Source organism: Camarhynchus parvulus, chromosome 17 (assembly GCF_901933205.1).
Source record: "Camarhynchus parvulus chromosome 17, STF_HiC, whole genome shotgun sequence".
Classification (NCBI taxonomy): domain Eukaryota; kingdom Metazoa; phylum Chordata; class Aves; order Passeriformes; family Thraupidae; genus Camarhynchus; species Camarhynchus parvulus.
The window spans coordinates 4,165,785-4,191,148 of NC_044587.1; the positions used below are offsets into that span (position 1 = coordinate 4,165,785).

At 52.8% G+C, this 25,364-nt stretch overlaps 1 protein-coding gene across 2 annotated transcripts in view; it reads right to left on the reverse strand.

The window, feature by feature from the left end:
- Positions 1-840: 840 nt before the first annotated feature.
- Positions 841-25,364, reverse strand: part of NTNG2 (netrin G2) — a 48,238-nt gene continuing 23,714 nt past the window's right edge. For both annotated transcript variants that reach the window (XM_030961375.1, XM_030961374.1), the window contains exons 4-8: positions 15,597-15,769; positions 13,951-13,977; positions 4,017-4,184; positions 2,996-3,130; positions 841-2,077 (exon numbers count right to left, since the gene is read on the reverse strand). In XM_030961375.1, coding sequence (XP_030817235.1) covers positions 1,854-2,077; positions 2,996-3,130; positions 4,017-4,184; positions 13,951-13,977; positions 15,597-15,769 — 727 coding nt within the window. In that variant the 3' untranslated portion in view covers positions 841-1,853. The remainder of the gene's footprint in view (positions 2,078-2,995; positions 3,131-4,016; positions 4,185-13,950; positions 13,978-15,596; positions 15,770-25,364) is intronic.

Below are 25,364 nucleotides of genomic sequence, written 5' to 3' on the forward strand. Positions count from 1 at the left end.
GATGGGCTGCAGGGACAGAGCCACAGAGAGAAGGTGCTGGAACAAAGCAGAGTTTGACAGAGGAGCTCTCAGAGAAGAGCAAGGACACCAGACCTGGAAATGGCAGTGGGGCTGAAGCCTGGATTACCTGTGGCTCCTGGGCTGGTTCTGGGAGTGTCACAGAACTGGGACTGGGACCAAGGCTGCTCACCTGTCAAAGAAACCAGCCTAGAACTGAACAAGCTGGAGATGGGGGTGTCCCCCATCCTCTAAACCTGCACTCAATCGTCTCCTGGCTTGGTAAATATCCAAATATGACCACACTAGGGCTCCTGTGTTTATGACATTCCCATTGAGCTGACTGAGTTACTTCTTTTTTTTGTCTCTGGTTTCTCCTGCCTTCATTTATGTGCTTGGCTGTAAATGCCTCCTCAGACAGGAGCATGTTGATGAGCCTTAATGAATTAATATAATCCCTGTGAGCTCCATATTGCTGCTTAAAAATACTGGCCGTGGTTGCTTTAAAGTACAGCATTTTCTGCAAAGGTGCATGCTGGCACCAGCTGGAGGGGGCTGCAATGGGGTTGGGACAGCTGAGGTCCCCATGGAGAAGCATTCCTGCCCTAGCCAGCCTTTTCCTGCTGCAGGCTCATTTGGAAATGGCCTTTTCACACAAGACCAGTGCTTAATATATCACTCAGACTTTGCTCATTGTCTACAGCTAGTAGTCTAACCTAGGCTCAGCAAAGTAATTAGGAGAAATAATTAACAGCTCTCAGTGATGAGGCAACCTCTTTCTCCCTCCCCTCTCCCTCACCATGTGGTGCACCTTGGTAGTGACTCAGAAAACACAGGAGGACATTATGAATCCAAAAATAAGTCTTTACCTGTAATTAACTGTGCACACAAAAAGGAAAACGTGGTGATCAAGCAGCCATTAATAGTTGCTTTACTGGAGGAGGATACACCAGAATCAAATGCTCATGGTAAAATGTCCCTTTAGGTCTGTGGTTCTGTTATAACATTTAATCCAAACAAAAATAAGTCTCTACCAAAAGAAGAATTTGACCCGTACACCATACGGACATGTGTGGATAAGACACTGCACTCCTCATGTTCCAAACGCCTCACGGCCCCTGTGTTCTCCATAAGTGCAAGAAAACAAAACTCAGCCATGAAAATACAAAATCAATGCAGCAACTACAGTCGTAGGCAACAGTATGTGCGTGGCCAGGCCGGGTCCGTGGTGGGATGTGGGATTTGCAGCAGGGATGGACCAGAGTTCCCTCTCCCCTCCCTCCTGTCCCTGCGCGCTGGGGCTCTGCTCTTGTCACCACAGGCTCTCCCGAACCAGGACGCTAAGAGGAGGGAAAATAAAAACACCACCCCGGCCAATACCAAAGTAAATAAAGTAAGAATAAAAAAACCATCCCTCGGATCGCGGCACTGTTCTCCCGGGCCGCCCTGTGCGGAGCAGGACAGGTCCCTGTGCCAGGAGCAGGACAGATCCCTGTGCCAGGAGCAGGACGGGTCCCTGTGCCAACAGCAGGACAGGTCCCTGTGCCAGGAGCAGGACAGGTCCCTGTGCCAGGAGGGCGGGCGGGCCGTGTCCCGCACAGAATGATGCTGCTGTCCCCGTGTCCCGCACAGAATGATGCTGCTGCTGTCCCCGTGTCCCCACCGGGCACGGAGCCCGGGCTGGCCCCGCGGGCAGCACCCAGCGCCGGGCTCCCTGCGTACCTCTCTGCTTGGAAAGTGGCCCCAAAGACGTTGTGCAAGTCCTAGCGTGAAGGAAGGCGGAGGAGGAGGCGCTGGGGACGGCCACCCGTCACCTCGGTGTCGCCAGGTCCCCGGGCTGGGCTCGCTGTGCAGCCTCAGAGATCCACCCAGCCTGGCAGCTGCAGGGCGAGCATCGCCAGCGCCAGGGCGGCCAGGCTGCCGCGGGCACCGGGAGCACCGTCACAGTCCTTCTTGTCCACCTCGCACCGGGACTGCTGGCACAGCACGCCCTTGAAGCCCACGGGGCAGATGCAGCGCTGGTTCTGGTAGCAGGTGCCGCCGTTCTGGCAGAGCAGGAGCTCGTCATCGCACACATTGGCTGCAGGGGGAGAGGGAGACGTGTTACCCTGCAGGGTTAAGCCCCTTGGCTGCTGCAGGAACTAGATTTTAGCTCCTAAGGGTTAAATAATCCAGGCCTCCCAGCGCTAGAGTGTCACCATCATATTTTCTGAAAAATCCCCTTGCCCAGGATTTCTCTCGTGGGAAGCTGAGAAGCCTCAGAGAAAAAATGAAAACAATAATTATCTGATTTGCTTCTCCTGTGTTTTTCTGCTTTGGAATGTGGTTGGACATTGTTTACCCACAGGTGACTGTTTCATTGGTTTCGTGTGAATTGTTTTTACTTATTGGCCAAACACAGCCAGTTGTGTCGAGGCTCTGGAGAGAGTCATGAGTTTTTCAGTAGTATCTTTTAGCCTTCTGTCTGTATCCTTTCTGTATTCTGTAGTATAGTATTCTTTAATATAATATAGATCATAAAATAATAAATTAGCATTCTAAGAACATGGAGTCAGATTTAGGTCTTCTGTCTGTATCCTTTCTGTATTCTTTAGTATAGTTTAGTATAGTTTTAGTACAGTATTCTTTAATATAACAGAGATCATAAAATAATAAATTTGCCTTCTACGAACATGGAGTCAGATTCATCCTTCCTTCCTTCATCTGGGTTCATCTGGGAACCCTGCAAATACAAGACTAGAGCAGCTCCAAGTCCAGCAGAATGCAGTGGAGGGGTGCAAAGCTATAAAGCTATATATCTATATAGCTTTATATAGCTATAGAGCTATAGCTTTTCCATGGCCAGAGCTATAAATTAATTTTGAATTTGGGAGGAATGACCGGAACGTGCTCCCCCTGCACCCCGAGCATCACGGGGCAGCCGAGCCAGCAGTGCTGGAGGTGCTGCTCCTGTTTGGAGGCCCCTCTCAGCTGGCTGGCCCCGCAGGTGGGTACTCACGGAAGCAGCCCTGTCTCCAGTAGTAGTTGGGCAGGCAGTCGTCACACTTGGGCCCCGTGGCGCCTTCCCTGCACTCACAGTAGCCGGTCTCGTTGCAGCGGTCGTGCATGGAGCCGATCTGGTTGCAGTTACATTCTGGCCAAAGACAGGGAGGTCAGAGCCTGTCCTGCCTGGGGTTCTGTGCATGCAGCGCCCCGAGGGAGGGGCTGGGGGCTTTGGAGAGGTCTGGAAATGTGCTGTGGAGGAGAGCTTAGAGACCCAAGGGGCTGGGAGGACACGTTGGCCTGAGAGGCCCCGACAGTGCAAATAGCCACGGGGGCAAAGGCCACCCCTCTTTGGAGCTGAGCCCTTCCTGCATGAGCAAGGCATCTGAATTCAGCCAGAAAGACTTTTTACTGTGAGGCACAGGTTGCCCAGAGAAGCTGTGGCTGCCCCTGGGTCCCTGGAAGAGTCTAAGGCCAGGTTGGATGGGGCTTGGAGCACCCTGAGACAGTGGAAGGTGTCCCTGCCCATGGCAGGGGGTAGAACTGGACATCTTTCAACCCCAAACTGTGATTCTAATTTTTAGGCTTTGTTTTCAGGGAAGAGATGCCTTGGCAGGCTGCAGAGACCATAGCAGCTGCCATCCTTGCAGAGCATGCAGGTGGGCCCCACACCCTCTGGAGAGAGGCTGAATGGGGCCCACTCACAGAGCGAGGACCCAGCCAGGGCCATGGTCACCTACACAGACGCTCTGTGCTCACCTCCACAGACATTCTCCATGTTCACCTACACAGACACTCTCTGTTCTCACCTATGCAGACATTCTCTGTGCTCACCTTTGCAGACAATCACAGGCTCTCTGTGCTCACCCACACAGACACTCTCCCTGCTCACCTGTGCAGACACTCACACACTCCCTGTTCTCACCTGTGCAGACACTCTCCCTGCTCACCTGCGCAGACACACACATTCTCTGCTCTCACCTGTGCAGACACACACTCTCCCAGCTCTCACCTATGCAGACATTCCCTGCTCTCACCTATGCAGACATTCTCGTCGTCCAGCTCGGCAGAGCTGTTGCGGTAGAAGCCCAGGCGGCAGTGCTGGCAGTGCTGGCCCCGCGTGTTGTGCTTGCAGCTCACGCAGGTCACCACGTTCAGGAAGTCGATGTAGCTGCAGCGGTTGGAGTGGCCGTAGCACTCGCAGTCTGTGGAGGAGAGGAGGGGACAGCTGGGGCTGGGAGCTGCTGTGGAGGAGGGTCCAGCCAAGGGAATGCCATGGCCACTGCCAGAGCAGGGCTGGGGTGTGCTGGGCAGGAGGAGTGCACACAGCTGTCCACGACCATGGGGGGATCGGGCTGGAAATCATCACTCAGAGAGCAGAGCAGGGGCAGGGTCCTGTAATCTTGGGGTGGGGACAGGCAGGAGCCAGCCCCTTGCAATCCCAGGACATGATTTCTTTCAGAAACTGCATGTGGAGGGGAGTCAGATGTTAATTACAGAGCTGCCTTGTTAATGAGCAGAGCCTGAGCTGGCTCTGGGGAGGCTGCAGGACCTGTGAGGAACCCTGGCAAAGGCTCTGCCTCACTGAGAACAGAGGGGACTGGCCCGTGGATGGGGCTGGCAGAGGGTGCTCTGGTGGAGATGGAGATGCTGTGTGTCCAGGTAAAACCTCACAGCCTCTCCTTTTCCCTCTGTATCCCTTCTCAGCCCCTTCCTGTTGTACCTTTCTGTTGTGAAAGGTTAAATGTTTAAAATAAGCCTATGCAAGGCAGTGTGGCTCATGTAGGATCCATCCACAGCTGTGGACAGGGGTGTGAAGGTTTGAACCAGGGCTTGCCTGGCACAGCACGGCCTGCAAAGGCTGCTGGCAGGGTGGGAGATGCCACCATCACTTGGCCAAGTGCTCTCATCCCCAGGGCTGACGTCTGTCAGCTGTGGGCACGTGTTAGAAAATGATCTGTGGGTGAATTTGTACTCAGGGGGATTGGATTTCGTGCTTCTTGTGTTTGCTTTTCGTCACCATGACTTGGGATGGTGACAGCCTTGGAGTGTCAGATCCAGGTGCTGGATCTTACTGGGAGTTTGTAGATATTTGAGTTTATAGATATTTGAGTTTATACAGTGAGATGTGCAACTCAGGAGAACAGGACTTGTGGCCCAGCTGGTCTGGTCAGGAGGTTCCCAGCCAGCAAGGGCAGGGGATAACATGAGCAGAAACAGCCTCAGCCAGGTCTGAGCTTTCAGAGCCTTTGGAGCTGGGGCTGTGCTCCAAGCAGAACATTAAACATTGAAGGATGGCACAGGGATGGCAGGGAAGGGTGTGGGTTGGCATGCACATGCAACTGGAGGAGGAGATGTGTTCAATGACATGATGACCAGGGAAGAAGGGGCAGGGCAGAGGTTTCCCCATGGTTCACAGCTGCCTGAGGAGGAGCTGAGAGTCTCTTGTGATCTCTGTGAAGTAACTTCTGCTTCCTCAACTGATATCCAAAGAATTTCAGCTCAAACACTGCCTGCTGCAATTCCCAGGTGTGGTTCAGACTAGAGAAGCCCTGCTACACAGAGCCAACAGCTAACCACGACTCAGACAGACCCTCCCCACCTCCTCCATGTCTGATTCTGCAGGACCACATCACCTGAGTGAGGTCAGGGAGCCCTGGAGCTCCTCCCTCCCTCTGCTTACCTTTGTATGTTTCAATGGGAGCCACGGGGCCAGAGTTTGGTTTGAGCCGGATGAGTTTTGAGCTCTTTGAGGATGCTTGAGAAAAATCAGAGAAAGGCTTTTTCTCCCAGCTTAGCAGCACCCCGTGTCCTCCCCTGCCACGAGAACAATGCCAAGCCAAGAGTACTGTGCTGGCAGCACTGGCATCCATTTCTGCAGCTGCTACATCTCTCCTCTTCCCCTCCCCTCCTCAAAGTCTGATGCATGAAACACTCAATGCATGGATAACTCAGTGCACAGCACTGCTGCAGAGCTGGGAGCAGCTACTCACACGTGCCCCCTTTATGGGTGCTTGGTGGGGTGGTTTGGGATAAGGATCTGCGATTTACAAACCATTTTTAACTGGCCACAGAGGTCAGGCCAGCTGGCACCCAAAAATCTGCCAGGAGGACGAGTGCTACGGAGGTGGCATCTGGCAAGGGTTGCTAGAGGGTCCTGCAGAGCAGGTGCTGCTCCAGCCTGGCCCTTTCCCAGCAGCACATACCTGTCTTTTTCTTGTGCTTCTTGCCTGCAGAGTGTGCTGTGCGCCCTGGTTTGCTCTTCGGAGCCGCTGGAGGATAGAACAGGTCTGAGAGCTGTGCTGGGAGGGGGCTCCAGGGCCAGGTTACCCTGTTCCCGCAGGGAAAAGGGCTGTCCCAGCTGGAATGGGCTCCCTGGGGGTTGTGCTGCCCACACAGAATGCCCCAGCACTGGGGGTAAAGGCCACCAAGCCTTTTTGTGCTTTCTCGAGGCCAGGTTGAGCAGCACTGAGGTCCCACGGGGTGTTTGGAAGTGGGGTCTGGTTCCACTGGATTTTTTGTGGAGTTTATGCCCTTGCAAGTGCTGGGTGGCCAGCTCCAGCCACCTGTCTCGGTCACAGCCTCACAGTGACAGTGGTGGCAGGAGGTGGCTCTGCTCCCCATGGGCTCAGCCATGGTCAGGGTGCACCCACTCCTGCTCCCAACACCATCCCTGAAGCTGCTGTGGTACCAGGGCCCTGCTGGTCTCCATGGCTTTCCCTGGCCCCAAAGAGCCCAAAAAGGCCTCCCTGGGGCTGGATGAGCAGAGCTGGACATTCTGAGTAGGAGATTGTACAATGGGGGTTGTGCTGAGGACAGCTGGGTGTCCTGGCCTGTGGCACTGAGGGAGAAACCTGCCCTGTCCCAGCCTGGGGGACAGGCCTGGCCTTACCTCTCATGCTCTCAGGAGGCTCTGGTGGCTTCAGCTTCTCTCCCAGTGCTGCTGTGTTTGGTGGGTCATCACAGGTGGCATCAGAGAGAACATCACATTTAAAACAGATCCCCCCTGGTCTGCTTAGCAGGGTGGCAAAGGGACACTGGGAGCTCTAGGCAGGAGTCTAGGCTGGGTCACTGGAGCTGTATCTGGTTGAGGATGTGCTGAAGCAGGAGGTAGAGACAAAATCTCCTCAAATTTAGCATCTATAAGTGTGAAGAGAGGCAGGAAAAATATTCCTAAGGGGAAGGTGTGGGAGCTGCTGGAGGGCTGAGTGTTGGCAGGTGGTCCTGGCACTGCCCAGGCACAGAGAGAAGAGCAGAGCACGCCAAGGCAAGGCTGTCAGCACCCCTGGCCCCTTGGTGTGGCTCCATCCCTTGCCACTGCAGCAGAAGCAGCTCTGCCTCTCTGTGAGCCCACACAGGCCCAGGATGCTGTGATCTGCCCAGGAGGGATGCTAAAGCCTACAGCTGGAGTGAGCTACAGGCATCTGGGGTGGGAAAAGGGAGCTAAACACCAAGGGCAGCTACCAGAGTGTGTGTGTGGTGGGAACCCTGAGGAGGAGCAGCTTCAGCCTCAATTTTCTCTCTCCAGCCAGAGAAAAACCTCCCAAGGCTCCCACCCAGAGCACCTCAGGCAGCCGCGGAGGAGCCTGAGCCAGGAAATGCACCAGAAGGATCTGAACAGCACAGGCCTATCCGCTCACAGGGAGATTCTGCTCTACAAACAGGCTCCAGCCTCAGGAGATGACAGGATTTCCATGATCCTCTCCATTCACACCAGCAGCAAGCTGTGAACAATCCCTTCCACCACTCACCCTGCTCATCTTTCATGTACAGACTCAAGCCCGAGGCTCGGCCCAGCTGCGTGCAGGGCACAGAGCGGCCCCGAGCTCCTTGCTGGGCAGGAGGAGGAGAGAGCCATGGAAAGCACAGATGCAGAGCTAGAAACTACAGCATTCTCTGAGCTGGTTCTCGCTGGCAGGACCCAGCTCAGCCCTGCAGCTCCTACCTTGTGCTCCTGGGCCAGCCTTGGCTGGGGGAGAGCCCACCTGCAGCGGGGCAGCCGCTGACAAACCAGGGTAGTCTTGCAGTGATCAAAGGGAAAATGGTGTTACTGGGGGAGCTGGTATCCCACAAAAGCCCTGCAGCATTCCCACAGGGAGTCAGAGCCCTAAATCCAGCGCCCAGCCCTGTGCCATGGGGATCTTGAGGCACCAGAACCCTTGAGCTGTGAGGGCAGTATGAGTTGAGAGTATGTTCACATCTGAGCCACTGCCCTGCTCTGAAATAACAGCACACACACCTGGGATGCAGCCACCAAGCCCTGGTTTCCAATCCCAGCCTCCACACCCTCCTTCAGGCTCTGCTGTTCCCTCAGAAATACAAATCAAAGAATTTCCAGCCACCGCAGAGAAGTTGAAGCAGCGAGAAATTGTGTAGCTCACTTGTTTGGTTTCCCTGCAAACCCTCACCCCCACTGGCTCCATCCCCCTCCCCTGCTTCTCAATATTGGTAACAATCTTCAGGTTTGCTAGAAAACAAACCAGGGACTAAAAATTTTAAAAGCCATATTATTAATTTCAAGCTCCAGTTGGGTAACATAAGGAGGAGGAGGAAAAAAAAAATCTCTTGATTCTTGCCAAGTTTCAAAGGACAAACCCGAGTAGGAGAGAAATGTGATTTCCCAGCTTCATCAAGGGGATGATAAACAATACAGAATAAAAAAGAAGAAAAAAAGATTATTTTTTTAATGACAAGCTCTAAGAGAAGGTGATAGACATTGTCCTTTTCAGCTGGAAAGTGGAAACCAATTGATATTAATATGGTGTTAAAGAGAATATGAAAAAATCCCTGTGCAAATTGGCAAGGGTTTAATTAGAGTCACAATAAAAAACAGCCCTGGAGGCATTTTGCTTTTTAGTCATTCACATACACCTCCACTCAATCGCATTTACAGAGCCAAGAAAATTATTAATGCTCATTATCCTGAGAACCTTTCCCTTTGTAGCTCTGGGCCATAATGGACAGTTTTACATTTTGAGAGGGGGAGAGAGATGCATTTTGCCCCAGACCCACTTCATAAAAATGGGAAACGATGGGCAGCTCTGATGGAAATTGCTGTTCTTGGTGGCCTTCTGAGGAAGTGGAATAAATTGAACCAAGAAGCCAGTCACATTTCATAGCAAAAACCACTGGGGCAAACAGCATTGGAGGAGTGGGGGAGCAGCATGGAAAAGTCCTTCTCAGGGATCCCTTTTTTGCAGGACCTCCCCAAAGCCAGGCTGTCCAATTTCTTTGTAACCACCCAGCAGGACTCAGGCTGGTCCTGTTTTTCCCAGATGTGAACTGGCACTGCTGAGACTGCCATGAACCTCAGGGAGGAAAATTGAAACTGGAAAAAAAAAAATTAAAAAGGAAAAGTTTAGGGGTTTTGGTGTTTTTTTCTTATTTTGAACATGGGAAAAAAATGTAACAAATGGCAAGGAAGAAGTTGACAGGCTTCAAGGAAGGCTTTGAAATAACAGAACTGCAGAAGGCAAAGGAGAATAGCACTTAATTCATCCTCCTAAGGGTAACCCTGTGATTTCTCTTCCTTCTACCCACTTTGGCAGCTTCCCCTGCCTGCAGACCCCATGCCTTGCCCATGAACTCCTCTCTCTCCCCCCTGTAGGGCACAGAAAGCATCCTACATCCTACAGCACGACCACAGCTCCACCTTGACCACGAAAACACCACGAGCAGCCAAAGGAAGCAGATGTCTAGCAGCTCCATGCAACCCAGAGACAACCCAAATCTAATCTACTCCTCTAAGCCTACGTGCCACGCTGCTCCTGCCGAGCTGCACCCACTGCTGTGCGGAGGAGAAGGGAAAAACACGCCCGGGCTGCCTTCAAATACCTGGGTTTTTCTGTGGTTCTGTCACGGGCACTGAGGCAGCAAACTCAGAGGCTGGTCTGATGATGCTTGCTTATGGTGGGAAGCAGAAATTCAGAAATTCAGAGGGCAGAAGACAGTGTGTCAGTTAGAGGGTGGAACAGCGCAGGGATGGGATTGTAGGACTGGTTTAAATGTCTGGCTTTAGAGCAAGGAGGGATTTTAAAGCTCCTAAAATTCAGAAAGGGGGTACAACAGAGTGTCTCACTTTGGGATTCTGACCCTGTCTGGCTTTAGAGCAAGGAGGGATTTTCAAGCTTCTAAAATTCAGAAGGAGGGTACAACAGAGTATCTCACTTTGAGATTCTGACCCTGCTTGGGTGTCATCTCCTGCAAACCTGCTCTACCAGGAGTTCAAGGGGTCACCTCTTTCACAAAGGGTTTCCCTTGGGACCCAGGTGAATTAGATCTTCAGGCCCTTGGGAATGCCATGGTTTTAAAGAAATACTTTCTGTTTTGCATGGAGGAGGAACATCTCTGGCCAAAAGCAGATCAGAATTAAGCTGTGCCTTGATTCCCTTTTGCTGGTCAGGGGCACAGAGTAGACTTTGGCATCAAGCCCCTCATGCTGCCCAGGTAAGAGCAAGTCCTTGAGCTGCTGGTGGCCCTGGCTGCCCTCTTCTGTGGAGCAGCCCCTCCAGGACACCATCCTGGGGTGGGACCTGGCTCTGCAGAAGCACAAGTGGGGATCTGGATGGGGTGAGGAGTGAGGAACTCAGTCCTGGCTGAGGAACTTGGCAGCTGGGCTGCAATTTATTAATTTTGTCCCTTGCCATCAGTTAATGAAAGCAGTAGGAAAACATTTTCTCTGCCCAGGAAGCAGGTTTTGGAGAAGGAATAAACCCTGTGATGTCTCTGAGGTCCCTCAGAGCAGCCTGGCAGGAGAGGTTACCCCCAGCACCCCAACTCCCCGGGGACACTGTCCTGCCTGTGCCAGAGGTGCCACAAAGGCAGAGCACTGCAAATCATACAAGAGACACACCAAGCAGCTACCCACACAAACACAGCAAAAATTAACCCTAAAATGTCACTACAGGTGAGCATGGATAAAAATCAGATCAGCCCAAGTGCATTGTGTGGATGTGGATGTGATCACCTGGCCCCGCTGGGGACATGGGGATGGGTGAGCTCCATGCCCACCTCCTCCTGCACAGGTGGATCTGGGAAGGGAGCTCTTCCTAACAGAGCTGAGCCTTGCAATCTTTTTCCAGGGTCACTCCAACTCCATGGAAGTTGGACCTAAACCCTCAGCTCCCTGATTAACTCCTCAAGCAGGGTACTTCCATGAATATATCTATATTTGCATAAACATGCAATCAAGCTTCCTCATCCCTTTGACTGGCTTCTGGCAGCTCCCCCAGACAGACTGTTACTAACATGCTGTGGGTGTAAAACGTCCTCCTGGGAAATATCAGGCCCTGAAAGCATGGCAAAGGGAGGAATGCGTGTCTAATTCTCCCATGAACAGCTTAAAAAAATGTCCTGCTGTTAAGTTTTATCTGCTCATTTCCAAAAGACAAGGAGAAACGTTGTCTCCTTGTTCAGGGGAGGAGGGAAGGAGGAACCCCCAGAAAAAGGACAAAAGTTTTCCTCCACTGGGAGATTTCAGAAATTAGGAAAGGATGTTTCTGGCACGTGTGTGAGCTGCAGCCCTGCTTGGACAGCAGCCACTTGGGGAATGATGGAATTCTGCAACAGGAAAACTGCACCTGCAGTACATCCATGGGTGCACAGGGATTTGGTGCAGGACTGGGACAACCAGCAAAACCTGTGGGCTGCTCTGAGTCTGGTGACAAGAGGCAGGAGGTAAAGGACAGAGCAGGATGGGGTACAATTCCCCTCTCCTTACAGAGAAATATGTGGTTTAAATTTATTATGGATCAAAAAACTCTTCATTCGCTTCCTGCCCTGCTTGTCACGGAGCTGTGAGAGCAGCTGTGCCAGAGACAACAGCAAACCAGGGCTGCCTGGTGGAAGGTGAACCAAGCCAGGGTGATTTTTATCCATGTCCCTTTATCATCCTACAGAGCAGAGATCCACAGCCACCGACACAGCAGCTGAACGAGGAGCAGAGTCCTGGCTCCTGAGCGGGGCAGGGAGCATGGCACCCACCTGGCTGGGTGGTGGTGGCTGGTAGGGGGGTGCTGCTGGTGGTTGTGGTGGCTGTGGTGGTGGTTGAGGTGGTGGTTGAGGTGGTGGTGGTGGTTTTTGCAGTGGTGGTTTTTGCAGTGGTGGTTTTTGCGGTGTTTACTCGCTGTGGCCGCTCGTACGCTGACAAGCAAAGAGAAGAGTTGGGAGGCACTTACTGGGGGGGTGGTGGGTTTCCATGCCAGCCTGCACACAGTGAGGCTGCTGCTGCTGCTGCTGGCCTGGACTGGTGACAGATTTCTCAGCGTGGTCACAACTGGGGCACCGGCAGGATTAAACGGCGACGCCGCTCGCTGAGGCTCCGCAGCCAGGGCATGTGTGTGTGTGTGTGTAGCAGGGGCTGCAGCCTGGGGCTGTATCAGCTTACTCTGTTGGTGCAGATATTGGCTTAAATACTTACAGCTCCGTCATAAACTAATTGCCAATTAAGCTGAAAGGGGGAGATGAAGGCACGTCTGGGCAGGGGTGGGGTGAGGAGCGGGCAGGAGGTGCCAGGCCAGGCTGTGCTCCCACTGCCCGGTGCCCACGTGCCCAGCTGCGCTCCATTCCCTGCTGCCACCCCTCCCCAAACTACCTGGCACCCTCAAAGCCAACCACGACCATTGGCACCCTTGTTTCCAGTGGAACCCTTCAGATTTTGGAATGGCTGGGGGTCAGCAGAGCCCCTGCAGAGCCAGGAGTGATCCCACCCCACTGCTCCCCACTACAACCTGACTAAAATAACACTGGGACACAAATTCCTGCTTAACTTACACCTGCTGCCCTCCTGTCCTTGTTTGTCCCACTGCTTCATGCAGATTATCGTGCTTAATTTCATAATAGCCCTGAGCTAGTTTAAATACTTAATTTAGGTCACTTCTAGTCTCCTATGTGGGCTAAATAATCTCTCCTTAACTGGCCTTGGACATAAATCCCTCCTGTCCTCCTCCTGCACATCGCTCCCAGCACCCTCCCGGCTTCCAGGGAAACAAAAGTAATGCTGAGGATGCCAAGCTTTGTAAATGGGAGGGAAAAAAGTTATCAAAATGGTTTTGAAGACAAAGATGAAGAATATTTTGAGCTGTTGAAACATTTATTTCTTAAAAATCCTAAATTACTTAAGGGAGACCTTTAATTTTTATTTGAAAATTTCAAGCAATTAACTGCTAAAAATCTAAAATTCATTTACCCAGAAAACCTGTCCTCCACTTTTCTATGAGGTGCATTTTTCTTAATTGCATTTGCATTTCCCTGAAACGATTCCTCCTCCAATTCTTCCCACTTGCCTGCAAACCAAAGAACTCATTATTCATTCAGCTCCCTGATTTGTTTCTTCTGGAGGGGCACTCTGCACCACAACATTCAAACCCAGGCTTCTGCTTACCCAAAACTCCAGGCTCTTTGATATCAAACTACCTCCAGCTTTGTTAAATAAGGAGCACTCTCCTGCCATCAATCTTGCAGCAGAAATCCCTGCTGAGCTCTGCCTTTGCTGCTGACACCTCACAGACATTTGTTCATATGCATACACGTGTACATACAGATGTACACTCACTCTAGATGCTTTTTTATTGATAGCCCAAGGTGACCCAGACTGGGTTCTACACCAAATAATTCACACCCAGCTCCTTCTCAGAGCAGAATTCTGCAGTACTGGGGGGCTAAGGGGGGCACTTCACAGCCAGAACTGGTGATTTTGAAGAGTCTTTTTTTATTTCCTTTCCAGCTGCCATACTAACGAACCTCATGGGGGGAAACCATGCCAGAGGAAGAGGCAAAATGAGGCTGCTGAAGTCAGAGGAAGAAAATATAAGACTCTTTGACAGGACAGAAAATGAGGCACAATTAGGGAAGACTTATTGCCTGGAAAATGATAATGGATAGAAAATAACCATATTTTTTTTCCTAGTGACATCCACAAGGATCATGCAGCGAGGTGTTAAATGCCAGCATTTCAGTCAGGGTTTTACTTACTGCCAAAGGCTGAGCCTGCAGCTGCACCTGCAAAAAACAAGAGGAAGCCCAGTCACTGGAAGCAGGACACCATCAGAAGATCACACAGACACACAACATGGGACTGAGCAGCAGCTAATTAGTGGGGGCTTGCTCACAGGCACATCAGTTTGCTGCTACAGCTTAAAAGCTGCTTTTGTCAAAGCACAGAAACAGCCAGACAACGCTGTCTGGGCTCCTGGCATCTCAAGCCTTTCACCTGGAGAAGGAAAAACCAGCGTGGTCCTTGCTGATGGGTTTTGCTGTTAACCATTTCCTTGGGCTGCTGTGACAGCCCAGCAAAGGACAAGCACAGAGGAGCACTGGGTTAAGGACAGGCTGTAGGGTCTGAACAATCACAGAATCACAGGATGAACTAGGCTGGAAAAGACCTTTAAGATCATCTAGTCCAACCTATGAGCTAACACCTAAACCATGGCACGGAGTGCCACGTCCAGTCTGTTTTTAAACACATCCAAGGGCCTCCCTGCTGTAACACGTGGGTGAATCATGGAAATTCTCAGCTCTGAGTGAGTATAAAGCACAGGGATGGAAGAGGCAGGGCTAGCAAGAGCAGAGGGCTTCAGAGAGCTGGGGCAGAGCAAGAGGATGCTGATGTGGGGAGGAGGAAGCAGCAGAGAGAGTTGGGTGGGGAGGAGGAAGACTGAATGACAAATGGGAAGAGAGATGAATGGGAGAAGGAAGAGCAGAGGGAAAAGGGAAATAGGAAGAGACACAAGGAATGGAGGGGAGGGAAAGAGAGAGAACAGCATGTCTGTGCCTGTCAGCACCAGAAACTCTCCCAGGCCCCTTTGAAGCAATGCAGCTGCTTGGTGGGAGCTGACAAGCTCGTTCCCTTTCAAAGAACCTGCTCATCTACCAGCCGGGGCACACACAAAACATTCCTGTCATGGCCTTCGGAGCCTGAATTTCAGCTTTGATCATCTTAAAGCACATAAATCTTTCAAAAAATTTGGGGGGAGGGAGAGAAAAGATTCTCTTTGGTAATGCTCAGAGCTGCTGCTTGAAAGGCTGGAGTGGCCACTGTGACTTGGTGACATTTAAACAGGTTTGCTAATGTGGAGTGGACAGGAACCCAGGAGGAACCAGCCCATCTGTGGTGCCTCCTGCCCCAAATCCCTGCTCAGAGCACGGTGGGAATGCATCCTGCATCTCGTTTGTGTGCTGCCACCGCTGTCAGAGCCGTGTTCCTGCAGCAGTGCAGGAGGCTGGGGCTGTGCAGGGGACGCCAGCAAGCACAGACAGCATGCAGAGAGCAGCCAGCGCTCCTGCAGCTGAGCAGAGCCTGCCCAGAGCGCTCAATAACACCTCTGTCAAAGGACAATAACTGGCATTGCCCTGGAGCTGTGGTCATATCTTGGCCTAAGGTCATCATCCCTATTCTTGACCGTCATTAGATTCACCACTGCTCTTCCAGCAGCCAGCACATCACCTCTGCATCCACCAGATCCCCTTTGATTTCTCTGTGTACCAAGACAGGGTAAGAACCCATTTCCCTTCGGAAAGCTGAGCATCCTGCCCTGATTCGAGCTGGAGAAGGACAAAATGAGTTCCTGCTCCCCTCTGTGGGTGTGGTGCAGGGCAGGGCAGGGCTGCAGGTTACTCACATGCATTGGGAGACCCGTTGGGGAGAGGCAGGTAGGAGCCTGCTCGCCAGGACCTGGAGCGAAAGTTCTTCTTGCACTTGCCACAGTCCTGGCCCGTGGTGTTGTGCTCACACTCACACTGCAGGCTGCCCTCTTTGAAGGTGCACAGGTTGGCGTGGAGGTTGCATTTACACCTGGAGGAAGAAGACAGGGAAGAGCTGTCAGGTGTTGCTGCTGCTCCTACTTGCCTCCAGCCTAGTGCTGAAAATGTGCTGAGGCCAGGCTGGTCACCCCTTCCCTGCTGCTCCTGCAGGATTTTCTCACTGAACTCAGCAGTTTTCCCCAGGTATCAGGTGCTGGGGTTCAATGGCCACCTCCTCACCCGGGGCAGATCTGCAGCCTCTCATCCAAGATGAGACACCTCACTCCCACTACCTGGCTGAGGAGCACAGACTGTTTGACAGCAAGTCAACATCTGCAGCTGAGACACCAGGAAGGAGTCCCTCACGTGTCAGGGTGTTACAGGAATCTGGGAAATGACCTCAGGTGGAGGGTTTGACTTGGAGACAGTCTCTGGCTTTGGATGGAGGAGCTGGGCTAACCCTGGTGGCACTCAGCCTTTGCTCCCTGTGCACTGTGCCAAAGCCAGCAGCATTTTCTCCTGTGGAGTGAGGCTGCCCAGCACAAACCCTCCTCCCTCCATGCAGCACAGCCCCAGCCTGCTGTGACCAAAATAACACAGACAACAAGCCACCACCAGCATCCACCAGCTAGTCCCCCCCTCATCAGACAAGGCAACAACTAAAAACGCTATTCAGCAATTTGCAAACATTAAGAAACTTTTAATGAGCTGTAGTGCAGTATGCAGGGAATAATTATCTCTGTGCACAATAATTCCTGTTGCTCAGGCTCCGGAGGTGACTTGTGCAGAGCTCAGAGCCTGAGCCCATAACTCACACGTGGCTCTGGTGACTCCTGGGCCTGAGCAGAGGCCATCAGACAGAGACTTTGGGGACCAAAACATCTCATTTCATTCCAGACAGCCGATCCCTAGCCCAGCCTGATGGTTTTCCCTGCTTTGTGCAATAATTTACACTCTCAGAAGCAGAAGCATTAGGAAACAGTAATGCTGTGCCTTCTGTGCAGGGGTGGAGAAGTCTGATGGGGCAGCACTTCCTTTTACAGGGCTCAGGAGATGCAGAGCTGAGGGAATGAAACAGGAAACATGGCCTGCTGCTCCTTGTGCTCTGTCTGCACTGGGATAAACAGCCTGGATTAGGCTGGAGCTGGCAGTCTGGTGCTGGTGCTGTGCTCCTGCGGCCTCTCCCCTCTCCCCTGGAGCCCCCCAGGAGCTCCCCAGGCACCTGCCTGACCCCCCGAGGCCGCCTTTGCCCTGCTCTCCTCATGCATGGCTGGATAAGCTGACCTCATGTATGATTTCTTTTTTTCCCTCTCCCTCCCCTCCCCGTCCTTAATTCTAGCAAACCCCGCTCAGAGGCTCAGCATAAGCTGGATGAACAATCTCTCGCCGTCTTACAACCCTGCCCTGTGTCTGACCAAGCAGAGGAGGGAATTTTGCAGCCTGTAAAAGGGAGGGAAGGAGGAAACGTGGCTCAGGGAGCAGAGGCAGGCTCAGCATGCTCCACTTTGTGGAGATGCCGCGTCACGGCTGACAGCACCAACAGCCCTGCTGCTCTGGGACTGAGCCACCAGCCCACATCCAGGGCAAGGAGGTGCCTTTGGCTGGTGCCTCCAGCCAGCAGGGATGCTGCATTTCACATGCTGCAGGTCCCCTCTGGCTCTGGTGAGGAAGGGTTTGGGCTGAGCTGTGGCACAGGCGCTGCCCAGCCCCGAGGTGCTGCGGAGCCTGGCTCTGAATTATTCAGTGTCCACACAGCCTGGCCTCCTTCTCTCGCTTCAAAACCAGCAGACAGAGCAAAGCAGGCAGGGATAGTGTGGTAAAGCAGGTTAAAGCAGGTCAGAGCCTCACCACTGCTGCTCTGGGCCCTGCCTGAATGGGATAACAGCTCCGGGAGCTGCAGCTCTCCTCCCTCCTGCTCTGATGGGGCGAGGGGATGGGGCAGCTCCAGGGCACAGCCTCAGCATCCTAGGGGGGTTTAGGAGCCCCAGGGGAGTGGGTGCAAGGATGGAAGGGATTGTCACAGCCCTGCTTTTCCCTGAAGTTTGGGATGAGCTGGAGGGCGGTGCTTGGCCCCAGTGTTTGAGCCTGTGAGTCACAGACCAGTCACAGCGGGGACATCAGCCCTGGGTGGCCAGCAGCTGGTCCCCAAGGCGGCCTGAGGCAGCCTCAATCAACCCCCTCCACATGTGGCACATCCTTGCTCCTGGCAGGAGCCAAGCAGACATTTTGGGCTGTTTCTGGCTCCCAGTGCAGGCGGGTGAGACCCGTTCAGCATTAATTTGGCTCCAGCTACAAATGCTCCTCTCCACAGTGGGAGCTGGCCTTGCTGAGGCACAGGTGTGTGCAGGAGGGTCACAAGGCTCTGCCCCTGTGCACACACACATGGCTCCCTTGCTGCTGGGGAGGGCTGGGGACCCAGCAGCAGCTCCTGGGACAGCCCAGCTGCCCCCTGCCCAGTGGGATGGGGACAGGGAGGGAGCTCATGGGTGTCCCCCAGCCAGGACCCCCCCATCATGGATGTCCCCCAGCACTGCTCTTCCCAGGGGAGACCCTCACTTCCTAATTGGTGTAAACAAGGAAAATTGAGTCAATGGGAAGCAGAGGCAGTGTTCACCTTGCCTGCCAGTGCCTGGGTCACTGATTTTTCTCACTGCTAGGCCCTTTGCCACTGTGCAGAAGTTTTGTTTTCTGAAGGATCAATTTTACCAGGGAATTGCTTTCTGAATTCGACCTTTGAGGATCATCAATCTAAGCAGGGAGCTGTAACCCCAGCAGGCTGACCCCACAGCACAGCACTTTTCAGCCCAATCAATCAGGCTGCATTATTTAATGGTGAACAGCTGAGCACCCTCAGCCAGCCCCGTTTTGGGCAGAGGTTTCTGCATCCTGCAGCTTGGGCTCAGTGGATCAGCTTCAACCCCTTCCTCAGGCTCCTGTGCCTCCTCCTCTGGGCCCACAGCCCAAGGACAATGGTCTGTGCCTGCCTTTCCCCAGCCAAGGCTCAGCTGGTGGAGGCTGGAGTAAATGGCATTAGCCCAGTCCCCTGGGTGGGAGCTGCTCCTCCTGCTCATCCTCCTCGGCGCCCGGCCACGGCAGGAAGGAGAGGATGAAGGGAAAGGTTAGGAGCTGCTTAGCAATGAGGCTTAAAAATCAGCAGCGGGGCAGACACCTGCTCTGTGTCCTGCAGAAGGGAGCCGTGGCCCTGCTCCAGCCCCGGGGCTGCTCCAGCAAAGTGCTGGTTGCAATATGGTCTCTCTGGCTCTGGAGGAGATCTGGGGAGCTGGGAGTGTTTCTCCTCTCTGGCTCGTGGGTCGGGGCTGTGCTGACAGTCAGTATTGGTGGGGAGCAGCCCCAGCAGGACCCACAGCACCCTCGGGCACCAGGGACACCCACCCTGCCCCAGGCTGGCAGGAGGTCACCCCCCTGCACTTGGCAGGCAACAAAACCTGGCTCACACTGCTCCCAGCAGGAGTGGTTGGAGCAATGTGTGCCCCAAGATGTTACAGATTGCACAGAGGGGTATTTGTGAGTTTATTTTAGTGCAGGTCATCCAGCTCTCCTCAGAGTGGTGCAGTGTGGTTCTGATGCTGCCAATGCCTCCACCAGGGAACATCACAGAGTACTGAGGAAAGTTTACAGGAAAGTGTCCTTTTTTTCCCTTTCTTCTTTTCTTTTTTTTTGGGGGGGGGATTTTTTGTTGTTGTTGTTTTTTTTTTCAGCCATAAAGAACACTTTTCTGCAATTCTCCATGTCAGCATCCTGGAGGTCACAGCAGTGAGCTGCTGGAGAGGTGTCTGGTGCCAAGCCCACGTGTGAGGGAAGGAGATGCCCACACACAGGAAGGGGGTGAGCGCAGCAAACCTGCAGCAAACCTCCCTCTGTGCTGGGAGTGGGAAAACAGCCCCTTTCCCTGAGCTTTCATTAATAATGACTTTTGAAGTCATTTTAAAAAGCCATCCCAGCCTTTTGTTTTCCTTCCAAGGATTCTTATTGTTTTAAAACCCCTTTTCTGTCCTCAACCCCACTTGCAGAGCCGGGAAAGGCAAAGAGCACCTCCTCATCCCTCTGCCTTCCTGCAGGGATGGGGCAGCCTTGGGGTGTGACCGTGTTCACAGGGGTCCGAGGATGAGGGAAGAGATAAGAATCTGACTTTATGTTTTAAAAGGCTTGATGTATTATTTTATGATATATATTATATTAAAACTATACTAAAAGAATAGAAGAAAGGATTTCATCAGAAGGCTAGCTAAGAATAGAAAAAGAAAGAATGATAACAAAGGCTTGTGGCTTGGACAGAGAGTCTGAGCCAGCTGACTGCGATTGGCCATTAATTAGAAACAACTAACATGGGTTAATCAAAGATTGTTGCATTCTATAGCAGCAGATAACTGTTGTTTACATTTTGTTTTTGAGGCTTTTTAGCTTCTCAGGAGAAAAAAAATCCTAAGGAAAGGGTTTTTCAGAAAACATGTCTGTGACATTGGGGTGCTGGCACCCCCTCAGCCCCGATGCAGTGACACTAGAGAACTGCTCCATCTCCTTGTGCCTCTTGCCCAGCTCCCATGAGACAGCCCTGACTGCCCTGAGCTCCTCAAAAACCCCAGATATGGAGTAGCAGTAGGTCACCACTTCCTCTGCAAGCCCCTCCAGCCCAGCCTGCACCCTCCTCTCCACCAGGATGCTCTGCACAGCCACAGGGATGCTCTGGACACTGCAGGTCCCATCCTGCTGGGTTCCAAACCATCACACCCCTGTTTTTCCTCCCCCTGGGCTTGGCTTTGCCCCCCTGCTCCCTTTCTGCTGGGGAGAGGCAGCTCGGAGAGCCGCTAATGACTGCGGGCCGGAGGAAGGCTTCTCAGAGCTGCTTTCCCCTGAATTGTTTGCTCTCACTGTAATTGATGAGCCTTTAATGAGTCTCACGGGACGATGTGTTTGAAGGGAGCTCTTTCCTCGCTGTCCCCAAGGAAAAGGATGTTTCAACTGATCTGGGCTCTCGGGGAAACATGAATAACTCTTCTCCATCTCTCTATTGTCATCCCCAGCGCTGCTCACAGCACGCCCAGCCATCACTTACCCACCTCTACCTGCTCTTTTCAACTCTTTTGGCAGCTCAGCAAAAGCAGGGAGCAAATCTTTTGGGCAAAGCATAACGGGTGCTGAGCTTGGATTGTTTCTGGCCCATCTGTGCGTGTGGAAGCAGGTAAAAATAGCTTCTAATGGCTGGGCCATGGAAGAAGCACAGTCCCTTTGTGGAGAGCAGTTATATCAGGATTTGCCTTGCTGGGTTTGCTGTTGTCATTCCTGGAGCAGAGCTCAAGGGATGAAGATGGCAATGGTGGCTCATCCCAGGAGCAAGGCTGGGAGCTTCTCTGAGCCTGTGGTCCAGGGACTGAAGGAGAGGAAAAGCTATTTTAATATATTGGTTTTTTCAGTGTGAACCAGGGTGAGAAGCTTCTAGTTTCACTACTTTGTGCAGAGCCAAAGAACTGAGAAAACCCCTGAGTTAGGTCAGAGGGTTGTGAGCAGGTTGTTTTCCTTGTGGGTTTTTACTTTTGGTTGTGTGGTAGGGATGGGTGAGTCCTCCCAGCAGGAAGGAACCCTCCTCGCTGCCCTCCGAAATGATTTGAGGTTTGGGTTACAAAGATGAGACAATTTAAAAGATGCCAAAGTGAGAGCACGCTGGCTGGCTGTTCCCATCCGAGAGGCTATTTATTTTAAATAAGTTGACACTCACCAGCTGTCAAGATCCTGCTGACTGGTGGAACATTATTTATATTCAAAGCTGCCTTAAAAAGCAAACACAAAACCAAACTTCCCCATTAGGGGGTCGGCCAGCAGAAGGGAGGAAGGGTGAAGAGGACATCACATGGATATGTGAACATAAATATTTGCAGAGTAATGTGTATAAATGCTCTTGGTTTTTCTCCTGGAATGCAATAATGCTTGCAATTGAGTTCGTTGGCCAAATTGAATTTGGGCTACTGTAGAAGTCTCTTTATATTAAGTGCTTTAACATACATCACCTTCTCAGTCTATCGATGAAATTCTATTATCCGCTCAGGGCCGGACACAGCTCGGCAACAAAATCGGAGGGGGAATAAAACCCTTCACAAACCCAAGCCAGGAGCAGGTAATAGGACCTTGGGCATCTGTCTCTGGCTATCGACAAAGTGTCAGCAGTGTCTGGGGGAGGGAGGAGCTCTCGGGGTTTCTCCCTCCCTCCCGCTCAGAGTTTCCTCCCCACCTTGCTGCAGCGGGAGTCGAAAGCTTTGCAGGACTCCAGCAAACAGTTGCTGCACATTAACTTAATTTAACTATCTGACCAAGAGCAAGGTTTTGCTGGAACTCAAGCTAATTCCAGCCTGGAGGAATGCCAGGGAAGCTCAGCCATCCAGCTCTGGGGCTGCCCAGCATGGCGGTGAGGACGGGCTGAGGAACACTGCTGGCACAGACCTGGCTGTCCTTGACACGAGGATGCTGCTGCTGCCTCCTGGGACCCCAGTTCTGTCTGCCAGGAGCTGCAGGAAGGAGCAGGGATGGGCACAGGCAGTGCTTGCCCTGGTTTTTGTGGTCATCCCAGAGCTGCCAAGTGTGGGCAGCAGCTGGCTGAGGGCTGCAGGGGCGTTTGGGCTTGTTCTTGGGGGATGTCTGGGTGAGCCTGTGGCTATTTTGGGAGTGATGCCCCAGAAATGGGATTGAGCAAGCTCAGCTGGGGAAGCCCTTGCTCTCACAGATCATTCACCCCAGGTCCTGCCTGTTCCCCTTTGCTGCCACCACCAGCCACCACACAAAATCAAGACCCTCAACAAGAGACTCTTCCACAGACCAAAGCTTTACTCCAATTCAAAGACAGCTTTGCTGGAGAAGTCAAGATCAGCTGGAAGGTCTCCCACAACAGAGCCAGAAGAAGGAATGTCCAGCCAGGACAAAGCAGCTCAGGGGCAGCCAGGATGTGCTTTGTGCTGGCACCCTGGTTTGAGCCGAGCTACAGCCACAGGGGAATTGCACTGAGCTGCCTTCATTGAGAGAGGGAGGCAGTGACCAGGAATTCATTCATCTTTAGCAGCAATGCAGCATCAATCACATCTCAAAACTCACCACAAATACAGAAAAATACATCCCCTGCATGTGGGTACCACTGAGGACCATTTCCAGCTCCTATTATTGCAGGAGGTGCTTTTGGGGGTGGCCTTGGTCCTGAAGTGCCTGATCCTGGCTGTGGCACCAGGATAACAGCCTGGGCAAAGCTGTTCTGCTCCACCAGCACCAACTCTCCAGGTCATGTGGAGAGAAAATCCTCCTGGAGAGCATCCATGCAGGAGACTGCACTGGGAACACACCAGGGAAAGAAGCAGGGGAGCACAAAGGGCCTTTCCCTTAAAATTTTTGGTGTAAGGAAAGCCTAAGAAGAGCAATTGGTGAAGTGAGGAAAGGAAATGCCACTTCAAAACTAGAAACCTCATCTTGCTGGTGCCTCTTTGGCCCGAGCACAGCCCAAGAGGAGGCTCTGTTCCATGGAGCTGCTCAGTGATGAGGGATGCTCCCTCCTCCTGCCTTCCTCCAGGGACTGCTCATCACCAGCAGGATGGACAGACAGACAGACAGACAGTCCACGCACTGGGGCAGGGCAGGACAGAGGGGAGAAATCCTAATAACCAGCCTAAAATTGATTCACTTCTGCTCAATCTGATTTCTCCTAACTGGATCCACATGTCCTGGCCATGGCACATTAACTTCAATTACAGCTTATTAATGTCTCCGTGATGGAGCGTGCCCTGCTGAGCACGGCACTGACTGACGTCCTGAAGGGGAGGAAATTACTCCAGAGAGACCCCAGAGTGCCATGGAAGCACAACCAGTGGCTCTCACCACAGCCCTGGCAGCCAGGGAAAGCTCATTCACCCGTGCCTGAGCTCGCTGCTGCACCGAGGAGAAAACTGAGCAGTGAATAGAGAGATCTGTGGGGAAAAGTCCTTCCACTTCCCTTCCCCAGCCTGCCTGGCACACACACAGCACACAGACCAAGGGCTTGCTTGTGTCTATTCCTGTCCTGACTCTTCTGCATCTCCAGTTACTCTGCAGATCAATAGGGACAGGATGGGAGAAGAAGCAGGGGGGAATAAGAAAAGAAAAAGATACTGAGAAGAAAGAGAGTAAAAATAAATTGTCAGCCATGAACAGAGAGATGGACCTGGCTGAGGCTGTGGGAGGAGGAGATGCAGAGGAGACCCTGAGGGAGCAACCCACTGTCCCCATGCCCAGGAATGAAGCAGTGACCCCCAGGATTCACCAGATCCTCTGGCCTACAGGACAAGGGAAGGCAGAAAAACTCTTTCCCCTTGTCCCCATGTCCTTTGTTCTCTTTCTGCTTTTCCCAAAAGCTCTGGGAGATCATGGTGAGGGGTTTTCCTTGGTGTGAAGGTGGGGCATGGAGGATGGGGGCCAGGAGCACATGGACTGAGGGGATCACAGAAAGCTCTGAACCCACCAGATAAGGCTGCAGCACAAGAAACCACCTGGGCTCATGGTCTGCTCTGAAGGCAAAGAGTTTTCTCTTCTCTTGACTATGAACTCTGGCTGGAAATGAGCTGCCAAGTGCCTCATCACCCTGTGGGCACTGCCAAAATTCCAGTGTGGTACAAGGGCACGGGCAATGCCACACACTGTGGCCAGGCACAGCTCCTTCAGCCCCTGGGGCTGCTCACTCTGCTCTCCAGGTGGAATTTTCTGGCTGTGTTTTGCCCTTGACCCCTCATTTCTTCACAATCCTCTTCCCTCTTGTTTCCATGCCCCCTGGAGTGGATCCTTAACACCACCCCACTTTTATCTAGGCACTTTGTGCTGTTCCTCCACCATGTCCTGGAAGAGGCAGTGTGTGTCCATCCCCACCCCTGCCCACCCTGCCTCCCCCCTTCCCAGCACACTGCTCCTGTCAGGCTCACATTGATTTCTCCTCTCTTCCCCTCAATAACCCATCCCTTGTTGAGCCATGCACTAGATTTAATTTGGTTTTAGTCCCTGCACTGTAACTGGCTTTGCTTACAGCTGGAATTAGATTGCTTTTCAGTGCAAAAACCTGCTTGCTGGGACTGGAATAATCACAGGAGCAGAGTTAATTCACAGGGAGCTTCTCCATCTTATACACCACTTATCCACAGCTCCTCAGCTGCTCACCTTCCCTGCCCTGTGCCCATGGGGGCTGGAAAAGTCAGCAGAGGACAGGACTGACCTCTTCCCTGTCCAGGATGAGTGTCCCTCTCCCCTGGGAACCAGCCCAGCGAGCTGAAGCAGCGCAAGCAGCATCTTACTGTAGCTCAAAACTCGGGAGCTCGGGCTGACAAAAGCAGATTTCAGCGTTTCCCCAGCTCCCAGCCAAGGAAAAGCCCTCTCCTCGTGGCGGCCCTGCAGGATTTGCTCGGGGTGTGCCCAGGAGGCTGCAGCCGGGCAGTTTTTGGGGAGCGGAGCCAGGAGCGGAGCCGGAGCCGCTGCGCTGCAGCAGCCGCGGGCAGGCGGCCACGGCGGCACCGCGCCAGCGCCGGGAGCGCCCGCCGGGCATCGGCCAACAAACCCCGACCTGTTTCGCCTTGGCCCCGGCTAAAAAGCAGCATTGCAGCTTGCACGGGGCGCCGGCAGCCCGGCCATGCCCG